Source organism: Rhipicephalus sanguineus, chromosome 3 (genome assembly GCF_013339695.2).
Source record: "Rhipicephalus sanguineus isolate Rsan-2018 chromosome 3, BIME_Rsan_1.4, whole genome shotgun sequence".
NCBI lineage: Eukaryota > Metazoa > Arthropoda > Arachnida > Ixodida > Ixodidae > Rhipicephalus > Rhipicephalus sanguineus.
This window is the reverse complement of record NC_051178.1, coordinates 180240616-180253493: the sequence shown is the minus strand read 5'-3', so window position 1 is coordinate 180253493 and position 12878 is coordinate 180240616. Positions and strand designations below refer to the sequence as shown.

At 44.7% G+C, this 12878-nt stretch overlaps 2 protein-coding genes across 2 annotated transcripts in view; both read right to left on the bottom strand.

Moving 5' to 3' along the window:
* Positions 1 to 1039: 1039 nt before the first annotated feature.
* Positions 1040 to 12878, bottom strand: part of LOC119386142 (solute carrier family 22 member 7-like) — a 47832-nt gene continuing 35993 nt past the window's right edge. The window contains exons 8-9 of the mRNA XM_049414230.1: positions 3200 to 3381; positions 1040 to 1306 (exon numbers count right to left, since the gene is read on the bottom strand). Of these exons, the coding sequence (XP_049270187.1) occupies positions 1040 to 1306; positions 3200 to 3381 (449 nt within the window). The remainder of the gene's footprint in view (positions 1307 to 3199; positions 3382 to 12878) is intronic.
* LOC119385184 (uncharacterized) lies at positions 3907 to 7322 on the bottom strand. The gene is made up of 4 exons (XM_049413681.1): positions 7061 to 7322; positions 5605 to 5665; positions 5377 to 5539; positions 3907 to 4027 (listed from the first exon to the last, which is right to left on the bottom strand). Exons 1-4 carry the CDS (start codon positions 7253 to 7255, stop codon positions 3907 to 3909), a joined length of 540 nt encoding a protein of 179 aa, XP_049269638.1. The 5' UTR covers positions 7256 to 7322.

The window sequence follows — 12878 nt, the reverse complement described above, 5'->3', positions numbered from 1 at the left end:
TCCTTATTCACCGTCATGACCACGTGACAATATATTATTAAAATCATCATCTGATTTATCAATTTTTTGGCATCTCGTACTCCTCCGAAAGTTGCACTGTTACGCGTGCAGCGATATGTTGCAAGTTCACTCAATATTTCTCCTCCAGTGATAGGGGTTGCCATGAATGTAGTTTTGCTCAAAGCCTCTCGTACAGAATTTCGTATTTTAAACCCCCGCGATTCGTCAGCATACAATTTGGATTTTCTATTATTATCGGACCTAAATATGTATTTGTAAGCGTGTCTTTCACAATCTCTCACGCGTATTATTTGCTACCGCTGATCGTTTGGTGTCAAGGTCAGTCAAGCGACACGAAGGAGCTGCTTTCTTCTCGCCGTCCTCAGTTTGTAAACATTGATTGATTGATTGATTGATTGATTGATTGATTGATTGATTGATTGATTGATTGATTGATTGATTGATTGATTGATTGATCTGCTGTAGTGGTACCAACTGAAATATTCAGATGACGCGCTGTTACCGCTATTTCTAAAGTGTGCCGCTGTGTCGAATTTATTTATTTATTTATTTATTTATTTATTTATTTATTTATTTATTTATTGTGGCCGTTTCAACGGTACCTTCTCAGGTGGCGCGCTCCGTGCTGTCTCCATACATAGGCGTGCCCACGGGGAAGGGGTGCGGGGGGCAGACCACCTTCCCCCGTAACTTAGGGGGGCGTCAGGTCAGCCCCATGTCTTTAATCAATCGGACCTGCCCCTTCACTGTTTAATGGGCAGGGTTATGGTCATGCAAGCTTTTAACGACAATGGCGGCCGAGGACCCCCGATGTCTCATTCCAAGAACTGTGTACTTCCCATTTTTACCCCCGGAAAGCCGAGGACCAAAAGCAGGCTGTTGTGATCATTACTTCATTTTCATTTGTGCATCCATTGCGAAGCTTATTTCCTTTAGGACTCATCCAGGAGGGGTGGCTGAAAAACTTTGCCCCGCCCCCTCCGTAATGGAGAACCCTGCGTACGCCTATGTATCCAAACTACGCCACGCTTTCGTGTTCGTTCTCGCCAACAACGTCTTCCTGGTGACAAAGTTCTCCATTGTGCTGGGTGACCCGCCTCCTCGAACTCCTCGGAAATGACAAGGGGCAGAAGCAGAGGCCTCTATCGTCGCCCAGACGTTCTCCGTCGTCGAGCGTCTGTGGCAACGCCAGGTGCACTGTGTCCGGAAGGAAGAACGCCAGTGCAGAGGCCACCAACGAGATAGCACCAATCACTGTCACAGGAATGTTCCGATCCCATTCGGCCTGTAATCCGCGGGAAAAGAAAAATCAATGAAATGAATGTTGTGTGGCAGTGTCGCGCATTTGACGACTGCATTTGAACTGAATGACAAATTTTCCCACATTACCTCCACTACTTGAGCTTGAGTGCGTGAGTTCGAGCTACATTATAAATTTATGGGCGAAGGCTTGTCTACAGTTGACGCCGACAGACATCAGGGCAGTATACAATACAGGCAAAATGCGTAGATGAATGTATTGTAGCGAAGCCTTGGAAGTTAGTAATGGGTTGCGCTCTCCAGCGCCTCCTAGTGAGTCGCCTTTTCTTCGGCTCCCCCTGAAAGAACTCCGCTCGCGCTGAGAGTCCGTGCTTTGACCTGACTGTCGCCATTGCGTGTTGTCGCTGAGTGCTGTCAAATAAACGCCTTAACATATTGGTCTTAACAGTATTGTCACGGGGTCATGAAGTACGAAGAATGCGATTGTGGAAGTACTTCAAGTTAATCTTAGAGTTACGTAGCACTGATTGGCATGTTTTATAGGCATGCAGCTGCCAGAGTTCCGGGCGGATTGGGCTCACTTTTACGACAAACTACGCACGTTTGGAGCGCACGCAAGTAAAGCGGATGTGCTACGTTGGCGGCTAAAGGGAAATTTCGAAAGTGCAGTTACTTCTGTAGTTATGCTTACAGAACAGCTGGCACTGTTTTAGCTTCTGTTTGAGTATGCACGAGCATCTGCGTTTTGTTATTCTGTTTATTTGTTGTGCCCTCAAGTCCAGAGGCATAATAAAGAGGAGGGATAAAAAAAATATGGCACACCGTGATTAAACAAAATGCAGTGATTAATATGAACAAATCACATTGTAAGATACAAGAAGTTCCTTTCTAGCTGCTAAAACAAATAGAACGCAGACAGAAAATTCGAGAAATTCCTCCATTATGCAATGTTAACTGAAGCTTCACGAGAAAGGCGGTTATTAATAATATTTAGAACATTAACGGAAACGTGGTTCTAATCTATATATGAGCAAGGAAAGAAAAAGGCTGGAAAAAAAACTTGGACCATCTCGCCGAAGGGAACCCTGATTGGATGCGAAGCAGCAGCGGTGCGCACGGCGTTGACCCGGTTGAAACGGGCGTCGACGCGGGTGCTGGAAGAACGGTTTGGAGCGAAACTCGGTGTAGCGTCGGTCGAGGGTGAAGCTACCGCGTCTGCCGGCGTCCTCTCCATCGCAGATAAACCAGCCGAAAGAGTGTTTCCACTCGACGTGCGGTCGAGCGTTGCGGGCGGTGGAGAGGGTGAAGCGAGAGAGAAGTGACACGTTCAGAGGTGTTGCGAGCGGGCGGAGCAGCCGGCAGCTGCGGGCGCTGCGGCGAGCATGCTGCGGGTGAGGGAGAGAGAGACGTCAGCGCGCATCTGCGAGGGAAGCGTGCGAGGGGAGCGTGACGTCAACGCCCAGCTGTGGCGTGACCCACTTGGCAACGCTCCAACACCTACGGCGAGGAGAACGCGTTGCGGCGCATTCGTACGGACGCACGTAACGTACGGCGTTACACACGTGAGTCAAAGAGCTGCTTCGCATCTAAAATGATTTTTGTTATATGGATAGGTCCCAACATTACGAAAGTGATCAACACGTTGATGATAACGCCTATAAAGAGTGCAAGACGTGTAACCGACCGCAAAGGAGTACTAAGATTATGTTTCATAGAAGTACTGCTCGTAGTTCTATTATAAATGTGAGATAAAACGAGTTGGGTTATTATAGACTAGTTCCTATGCCGTTATCAGGCTATCCTGGCCCGAATACCGATAGAAGTAGCATATTCTTATTCGGAGCCCTTGCTACAGCTTAACGTCCCTTTTAGAGTGATTCTAACTTCCCCCATGCTCAGCGCACCATCACAATCTCACCAATGCCGCCACTTGCATTCCCACGAGTCCTCCGAGGTCCCCTAGAAGACGTTGCAGCTGCACCGCTCGCCCACGGACAACGGTAGGGAAGACCTCGGACGCCACCTGGTAAGTGATGGTGTAGCTACCGGCGATTGTAGTGATACACAAACCAGCCAAGGCCATTGTCCAGGCATCCGAGCCTGAAAAGTGGACACGAGCACAACTTTAGGCAGGCTTAACTAGAGAAAGAAGGGGGGGGGGCGAAAACACGCTTTTTGCATTTTCACGCAATCCTTCTGTTAATGCTTTTTCTGTTATCCTACAGAAATTCTTCCTCCCTAAATCAGAGTTCAAATAACATACTATTGTTGTAATCGCACACAATATTTCTTTTAATGCTTTTTCTGTAATTCTACACAAATTTTCTCTGCCTTGCATATCTGGTGTTAAAAGAATTATTTTGCAATCACAATTTTATTTTGTTTACATGTTGGATTGTTATCCTGCAGAGAAAATGTGTTTTGTTCTCTCCTAAACTCAGTACATATTTTGACTAACACTTGCATACTTGTATAGTTTATGTGCCATTATCTGCAAAAGCATGCAGCAGCAATTGGGCAAGCATGGTGCTAGCATTAAAACCAGTGTTTCATATTCACTAATGAATTTGAAGGCAACGGTATGAACTTCTAAATTTTACTTTTTATTAAAGCTCAAACACAAGATCAGAACTTGTACTGATCCAGGGCATTCGCCAGGGCAGCCACCTTTGGGGACAGATAATACTGCTTCTTTGATGTTCGCCGTGCCTTTGTGCTTCTTTCTGGGTTGATTCCCGCGATTGCCCTTGAAGAAACCAAGAGTCGATATTAATGAACTAAAAATGCCACCGGGCTAATAATGTGTACTCCGAAAGCTTAGATGCTGTCTGAAGCATAGATGAAACAAATCACGAGAAATGATCAAAATGGCTGACTATAATGCTGTTAACATAAAAGAAAAAAATCATTTTTGGAGAGCGAGGTACAAGTGCCACGCCAGTTTTTTCTTTTGAACGAAATTTTCGGCAACTAAGAAGCTTAAATTTCTGAGAAATCCGTACGGATTTATTTGTGGCTTCGTGCTACAAACAGGTGGTTGCCTATTTTCCCTTTCTTAAGGATATGACATGACAGCGTTAAAGGTTCCTATCTGCCAGCTGCTCTAGCCCATACTCCTTTACAAATCCAATCCGCATCCTTCATATCCGCCTCTTATCTCGCACATACCCATTAGCATGCAGTCGCAAGCTAAAACGTTACGTGAAGTACAGCCCAATGTGGACATAGAGCCCTGCTTTAACCAAACCATACAATCGCGGCTGCATTGCCTAGAGGTAAAGTGTCTGACTCGGGATGCAAGGGTCCTGGAAGGTTCGATCCCCTTCACCTTGCCACTTTAGGTTAAAAGCCTGGATGAGCAGCTCGTACCAATATGGACAGGTTATCTGATCGCAATATGTCACAAACCCTGTGAGAAATCAGTGCCCGGCCATATCGGCTGCCAGCTTGCGCCTGTTAGTTACGCGTGTTATCTTTCGCCGCCTAGCAAGCTTGCACTCCTACACTGCCCCTCAACTAAACACCCACACGATGAGCCGTGAAAGCTCCGATAGAAAACTACAAGCTTTGCTACGAATAGAAGAAAATTAGATGCATACTGTTCCTTACAGTAAATGCTAAGTAAATTCGTTTTTCAAGATTTTCATGAATCTTCTCTTGGGGGTTGAATACGGGTACAAGAAATCAGTAAGGTTGTGGATAAGTCTGCCAACTGTTTTTGTCTCGAAGAGGAGAAAATGTATGGCATCTTGAATATTCTGGTATTTCGTGGTCCTTTTACGCTTAAGCGCTTCCAACTTCAGTTTTAGGAAAACCTTAGTTAATCCCTGATAGCTCAATTTGCAATATGTTATAGCAAGACAGTGGAAAAAACAATACTAAAAATATTTCCAGCACTTCCCAAAACAGCCCGTTCTTTCGCGGTCCGTAATCGGTCAAAATCACTAGAAACCACAATTTTTAAAACGTTTCTCCCCCTCCTTCTGTAAAGGCATAAAGGTAACCAGCTATGACTCTAAAATATCTGGAACTGTAAGAAGTGCAACAGGTTAACGCAAACATATATTAGGAAAAATAAGGGGGATAAGCCCTCACCTCTGCACAAACTCCAATGTCAAAGCCACTTCAGGTGGATACTCGATGTTAAGGACAAAGTATAAAAGAAACATGGCTTTGAAAGCTGCGGCCCGCTGAGTAGTCAATAGAGCAACACCATCCACACAGACAGTGAACATTTCTGCCTCAAAAAGACCCGGTCCTAAAAAAAAGACAACAAACAAACATCAGTGCTTTATGAGACGCTGAACGATTCCAAAATCTAACCTTTCATACATATTATGGGCGTCAAGGGCATGTCTCCTAGGTCATCGTCATGGGCGGTCTCCTGCAAAATGAGGATAGCAAGACAGATGGAAGGCATTAAAAACTAATATCATGCTGTATGAAATGAAAATGAGATTGTGGCAACTCGTGTTCAAATGTACACGATCATACACTATGCAAAGCAATTGCGTTTCTACTCATTTCAAAATCTTGTTCAACCATGGCGAGATATGCAGCATATTTGGACGTAGCAGCTGTTAGCATGGCTGCGTCTGTCAAGCACCCAACGAACAAAGGTACGGGGCATGAGTGAGACCGACGACCAATCGATGAAGATTCTGGGTTCAGATATGCGACTGGGACCAATTTCTATTCAAATGCGAAGTTCGCATGAACGCTGCACTTTCCTGAGTAGCCGTGTGGTTGTACTTGCGAGATTTTAAGTAATTACTCCTCCATTGCATGCCAACTGTAATATTATAAAAAATGACAAGATAAACCGCATGCAAGAGACAAAACAGTTCTGAAGACTGACTTTGTTAGCTGCATTAACACATGGAATCGGGCCGAGAACAATGTCGTTAAAGAGTACGGAAACGTTTAATGGTTGCAGTCGCAAACATATCTGTTACTAAGGTAGACTAAGCAGATATTCTTTTATGTAAAGTTTGTCACCACCAAAGTTTGGGCGACTCCTAATGGGCTCTAAAGAATATTGTGCAATCACATTAACGTCTCCTATCTGCGGACCCTCGTTCGCATACATGGCATGCACTTTTCTACTCAATAATCCCTTAATTTACGCTGCTACATCATCTCGCGCATACTCATTAGCATATAGTCATAAGTTATAGTCCGCGAGACTAGAAAGATATGAAGCCCCCCTTTAACCAAGCCGTATACGGATGTGCCTTAGGAGCAGCTTCTTTCAAGAGGAATCCAAAGGTTGCAGAGGGCACGACACCCAATTTCGACCTGCCATCTCAATGACTTCAAATGAGCTGGCTGGTCCTGCCAAGTCATTTCATGCAGCCTCGTGACACCACAGAATTCACCGACCAATCAGTGTAGAGCCAGATACGTGTTTGTGATTTTGCATTGACCTCGCCAACGCCGAATATTCTGTAGGATGAGGCCTTGGACAATTTCGCGAGAATAGTTCTAAAGACTATATATTAAAGCCATTCTACTGCATTTTTCCCGATACCTACTCCGAAAGTCTCAGAGCAGTCTAGCATGAACAAACATATGATGTGCAAAGATCAAAAAGATTGCAAAATGTATGACAGATTTTAAACATCACCATCTGAAATACATTGAGGTAACATACTGCCGGTAAAATAATGCAGTCATGGTAAGTGGACTTTTTTATACACAAATGCAATGAACATCTGAATTCTGCATGCACAAGCACTTTTCTGCCAAATGGGAGAGGAAGGGAAAATTTTAAGCTTGCCTCAACGGTCTTGTAGATGAGCTCTTCATCCTCGTCAAGCAGGGCAAGGAGGAGAACAGGTGCACCTTCATGCTCTGGTGTCACACTCTTCAGACGGTTCTTTGCTTGTTCTATTTCTTCGAGACATTTCTTCACCTTTGGCCGTTTTATCTGACTGTAAGCATAGCGATATACACGAAGCCCAACAATTTCCATGCTAGCATCAAGTCTTTGGCAAACCTCACTACCAAGTAGCTCCTTGGAATGCTCAAGAAGACAGTCCTCAGTAAACAAAAATGGCCAGTTTTTTTTAACCTCTGTCACACTCCTTGAGTGATTAATGGTCAGTCTTTGAGATGCATACGTCTCTATCATCAAACGACAGACAAGTTGCTTGTTGGGGTACATTTTAGCATGCTCACAAAGGAGCTGCTGCTGCTTCTCCCGTTGTGCCAACATATTTTCTCCACTTGGCAGCTCTGGTTGCCATGCTAGGCAACCGTAGGAGTCACGTCTAGATCGTGGACGTGGCTGGAATGAGTCTGGGTCATCAATTTCCGCAGGCAGCTTATGCGCAATTGGTCTCTTCTTGTTGTTGATGCAGTTTTCGAGCTTCCACATTAACGTCTCAACTCCTGTGCCAACAACTGTACCCTCTAACAAATCCTGAAATGTTGAAGGATACACTGACACAAGTTTTGCTGCAATTATTCTCAGGTTCCGTCTGCCAGGCACTGAATGCTTATCCAAGATGAGAGAACTTAGCATTCTCACCATCTGGTTCAGATCAGCTTTTGTAGCCCTTTCTTGTGCTTTGCATGCTTGAAGCAAGCGTGGTGGAAACATTTCCCAAGGAATGCAAAATTTCTCAGCCCATTCATCTAGCTGTGAGTTAGCATCTGAAGTCACTGTAGCACAAGTGCCACTTGGGCCTGATGGGACAGGAGCAGCTCTGATGGTCTGAAATTTCTCAAGCAGAATGCGCCTTTGCACAGGGGCTAAGAAGTTTAAGTCTGATTCTTGTAGATATCTGAAATGTTCTGCACATTTTACTCCCAACTCCTGCAGTTTCCGACCAATTGTTGTGAGGTCTTCCTCGCTGAGTGCTGGAAGCCACTCCTGTACAAGTGACATGAAGTCCTCCGAGCTGAAAAAAAAAAATCAGCAATGATCTAAAACAGCATGCTTCAGTGCAATGACTGTGACTTTTGGATGGCCAACAACATATGACTCAAGCGGATAGTAATCTTGAAGGTCCTGAACGGAAATGCACTTCAGTGCCCCAGATTCTGGACCCGGCAACAAATATATCATCATCATAGGTTCCAAAACAGAACAAGTCACACGTACAAGAAAACAGACTTTGTTGTCTAGCAATAAAATAAAAATGATCCGGCCAAACACTAGTCTGCTTTCCTCACGACCCAAAATTACAAACATGTCTTTGCTGTACTTGGTGCCCCTGTATTCAACTTGGTATGTGCAATGCAATTCTTTTCCTAGTAGTCCACAGGCCTTTATGGCTTCTTGAACTTCCATACTGAACAAACTAGGGCAAAAAAGAAATGTGGAGTCAACCACTAAGTCTCTTTCAAAGCGGCAAGTACTCCCCCTGAACGCCTGAAGAAGCTGGTGTTTTTCAGCAAGTGTTAATGTGATGTTCTTGAAGTTCTGGGCACTTCTTATGCACTTGCGAAAATAGCCATGCTTGCTTTCGCAACGCATAGTCCATAACCAAATAAGCGGTCCAAACTGAGTAATCAGATAGGGGTAGTGAACCATGTATGGTGCTTCGGTTTCAGAGGAGTACCAGGGAAAAGCTCAGTTCTCCGGGCAATGTAATCTTCTATCAAATCTTTCAGTCTCATTACCACGGCCATATTTATTGCCGGAGCACATGCCAACTGAACAAGTTCAGTGAGCATCAATACTAGCTCCCATACTGGGTCATTTCTGCAGACCTTGTCATGAAGAAAGCAGGGTAAGAACCGCAGCATATTCCAGTTCTGGATTGCATGTCCACTCAGCTTTTTAAATGTTTTAGAAACCTCAGCTGGCTGGTCGTTCACGTCTACTCTTTTGAACTTGAACGAGAGAATCCGCTTATTCAGTTCTTCAACAGACAACCATCGCTGCATGGTGATGAAATATTCTAGCATCAACGCAAGGTCATAAGATACGACACCTTCAAACAGGTCATGCGCTAAACATGGAGGGAGCCCAGGAGCACAAACGTGAAAGTATTTTAGGCCGTTAAACAGAGAATCAAATTTAACGCCTTTGCATGAAGGAAGGGTAGAGTCATCCTGGAGCTTCTTTAGTGCCTCATTGTAGTTCACTTCATTTCGTAGCTCACTGGTGTGAAAAATGTTTTTCTCAAACATATTTTCACGCTTTACTGAACAGAATCTGCAGATGTATTCAGCTGTGCTGAAATTTTCCATGAATCCACCAATAGTGTGACTGCCTAGGTTGTCGCCCAGAATTGCCACCACAGTGCCATATGTGGGAACGCTGTCAACTAACATGCAGCCAGCTTCCAGCTTTTTGATGTCACTAATCAATGAAGCAAACACCTTCTCCTGTCCGAAGAACAAAAGGTCACTTTCTTTACAAAGCAGCACTAACTGAACTGCACAGGTACGACTTCTATTCCAAGAACGTAGGTTTCCAAGCAACAGATACACAGCTAGGATCTTGTGCTTCTTTTTTGCTGAACCCAGAGGATTTACCACTTCAAAAGCATCTTGAAAAAGAATCAAGCGCAAAGCCGTGGGGTGATCCTGAAACAGTGTTATCGACTGAAAGACATTCCCATCGGTCAATCCTTAAACACACCTGGTTCATGAACATCCAGGTTAACACACTGCTCTTGAACTGAGTTATCGCTTAGCAGTGATTTCATGGTTTCAATTATTGGGACATAATGAAAGTGAGCATCTTGATTGTTTTTATTTTTTCCCAGACGCACAGCTACTGGCTGCACATAATTAAAATTTGCTCTGAAAATACTCCCTGCGAGAGTAAGCACTGCGAAAAGCTCCGCTGTTGCTGTGCAGGCCGACAATAACATCGCTTTCAAGCATACTCTTGACGGCCAGCTCAATGAAATCCTCGTTCAAAGCCCGCATCTCTCAACTTCATTTTTAGTGCATCAGCCATATGGTCAAGATTGTTGCTATGGAGATCACAAATTGCCTCAGAAATGACTTGAACTGTTCTTGATGGCACAAAACTGTCCGAAAGGAGACGCAGATAGAAACGTCCGAAAGCATCTGTTATATCAGTACGTAGAGATTCTTGGTGCATGACACCTTCAGCCACCTCTCGTTTGCTTCCATAAACCTCCGAGTTGCAGTCTTCATTATTTTGTTCCTCAGATGCACATGTCTCGAAGTCAGCACTATGAGTCTCCGTTTGTAGATTAGCTTGTGCTCCCATGTGCCGTACTGTATAGATGCCCTCCAAATATGACTCGCACACACCTGGTTGAAAAGCATGCCTGTGACATCGTGAAATATGGGACGAAAATGTGGACTTGTTTGCAAACATTCGTGAACAAGCAACAAAGGGGCATGAAACATTCTTTGCCTTCAGTGATATGCCTTTTCAGATGACTCAATAAGGACTTAAGATCTTGGCATGTCTGAATACATGTATCAATGGTGCAGGTCAGTGACACGCTCCTGCAAGTTACCACAGCCGCTGGAATGCCATCACGCTTGTGACATCTAAATATATGGCTCTTCAACGAGCTCACTTTCCTAAACGCTCTGCAGCAGTCAGAGAAAGGACAGCGAATGTGAAGGCTGCTTTCATTTTGTGCAGTGATGCATGCTTCAAGAACTGAGGCAAAGTAATGGCAACTGCTTGACATATGCTGCACTTGTACGTCATTCTGAATGTTACGGGGCACTTTGGTGGACTGGACCCCTGCAACAGCAACGAATTAAATATTTCACAGAAATTAGCATCAAATTTTGCGTCATGAACATTGTTGCAAATGGTAGCTCATAAAGAGTGCTGCGCTTTCTATATCTCACCTTTCCAAACTTTCTTTAAGCAGAGCTTACTACAATGCTGTTATATAATCTGCAACTGCTTTACACACAAGTACAGAAGGTGCAACACTGAAGGTACAGCGTCCATCAATTTAACTATTTGCTGTGGTCGCAATAGAAATTGCACACACTTGCACTGTTTGCTACTAAAAGTGAGGGGAAAAATACTTCAGAGCTAGCAGTTCAGCTTCATTAAATTCATAGTCAAAGGTGGCCGTTGAGAACAAAAACGCTGCGAACACCTACTCCTGATATGTATTATCCTAAGATGCAAACAAGCTTAGCAGGTATCTAAGAAAAGTGTGAGATAAAGTGTTTGAAACAGCTCACCTGGTTTGTGAAGACATCACAATGAGCTTCTGTTAACCGGGAGCACCCCACACGGTTATGTTCGACTCGTTCCGAACCAAAAGGCTAATCTTTGTCGTGGCCACTAAAAGGTCATTTGTAGTAAGCCTGGAGAAGGTTGCCACTGCAGGAGAGAAGCGAGGATCAATATAGAACCGACATCTAAAATTAATTTCAATGCAATTAGTTTCGCTAAGTTTATTGCATGTGATGGCAGCGACAGACATCAAATTAAAGCCAAAGGCCTACTAGTGAGAGAGAGTAACCTTTACAATGCAGAAAATGAAAGATTTTTTTGTAAGAGTTAACGCTTTTTCGTATACCCTCGGCTCTCGAAAACTAATGCTACCAATTACTTGACTGGGATGGCTGCGCGCACTGAGATGGTCAGATGACCCAAGAATTAACGTGAAGCCCATCAGTAAAAGCAAACACACCAGACGTCTTTTGAGGGACTGAATGCTGGGCAATGCGCTCATGGCTAACTTGGGATAGGGTAAAACAAGCGAAATAAACGGCATGACAGGCTATGCAAATGAAGATATACCACTGGCCGAGCGCTTGGATGCAAAGGCGCTAACAATTAGAAGGGCGCTGCCCGTTTACACAGCCATGCAGTTGCAGTTTTGCTCTCCTTGCAGCTGGATATATATATTCATATATCTCTCTGAAGCTGCTTTGTGGGATTCCATCGGTGGTAGAGAAAATACCAGAGATGCCTGCGTGAGTTGAGCCACGTCCTATCGGCAGTATTACTGCCATGAATTATTATTCACTCACGTACTTTTCGCGGCTACACAAGCAGTTGGTAAACACGAATTAGTGCACCCGAAACAAGATACGATGCGCGTAACACGAACAGTGCCAGGTGATAATCTAGCGCTAGTCTCAATATTAACCAGTAATATGTGCTCATGCACGATTCTTCGACCGAGCACAAACGCGATCCAACATTATCCGGCGCCTGAAGCAATATGTCAGTGTGCACCGACTGCGCGATCCTAGGGATTATGCGCCGCGGTGCTCACGCAAGGAATATATAGTGCCCTCGCAGATGAAACTTGCGTCCGCGCACTTCTAAGCACAAAGTAATAACTCATGGCGAAAGCGCTCCGTGACAGCGCATTAAAAGAACGGTTGCAGGCCGCCTCAATAAGCGTTCACTACAAGATGCTTTGCTGCTAATACTCGATACCTACGTTTAGTTTTGTTCATAGCGCTGAACTTCTCAAAGCGACAGCGGCAATGAGGCGCGCCGCAGAGAAATGGTGAACAGCGCAGCGATGTACCGTTGGCCAAAGCGCGAAACTAATCTACCAACTGTACTCTGCCGACAATCAGCCGTTAGCGCGTTCTACGACTTGCGCGCGCTTCGAAGGCTCCGGCGCCGGAGAGGCTGGTCTTATTTCGCGCCGAGAGCGTGGCCCCGT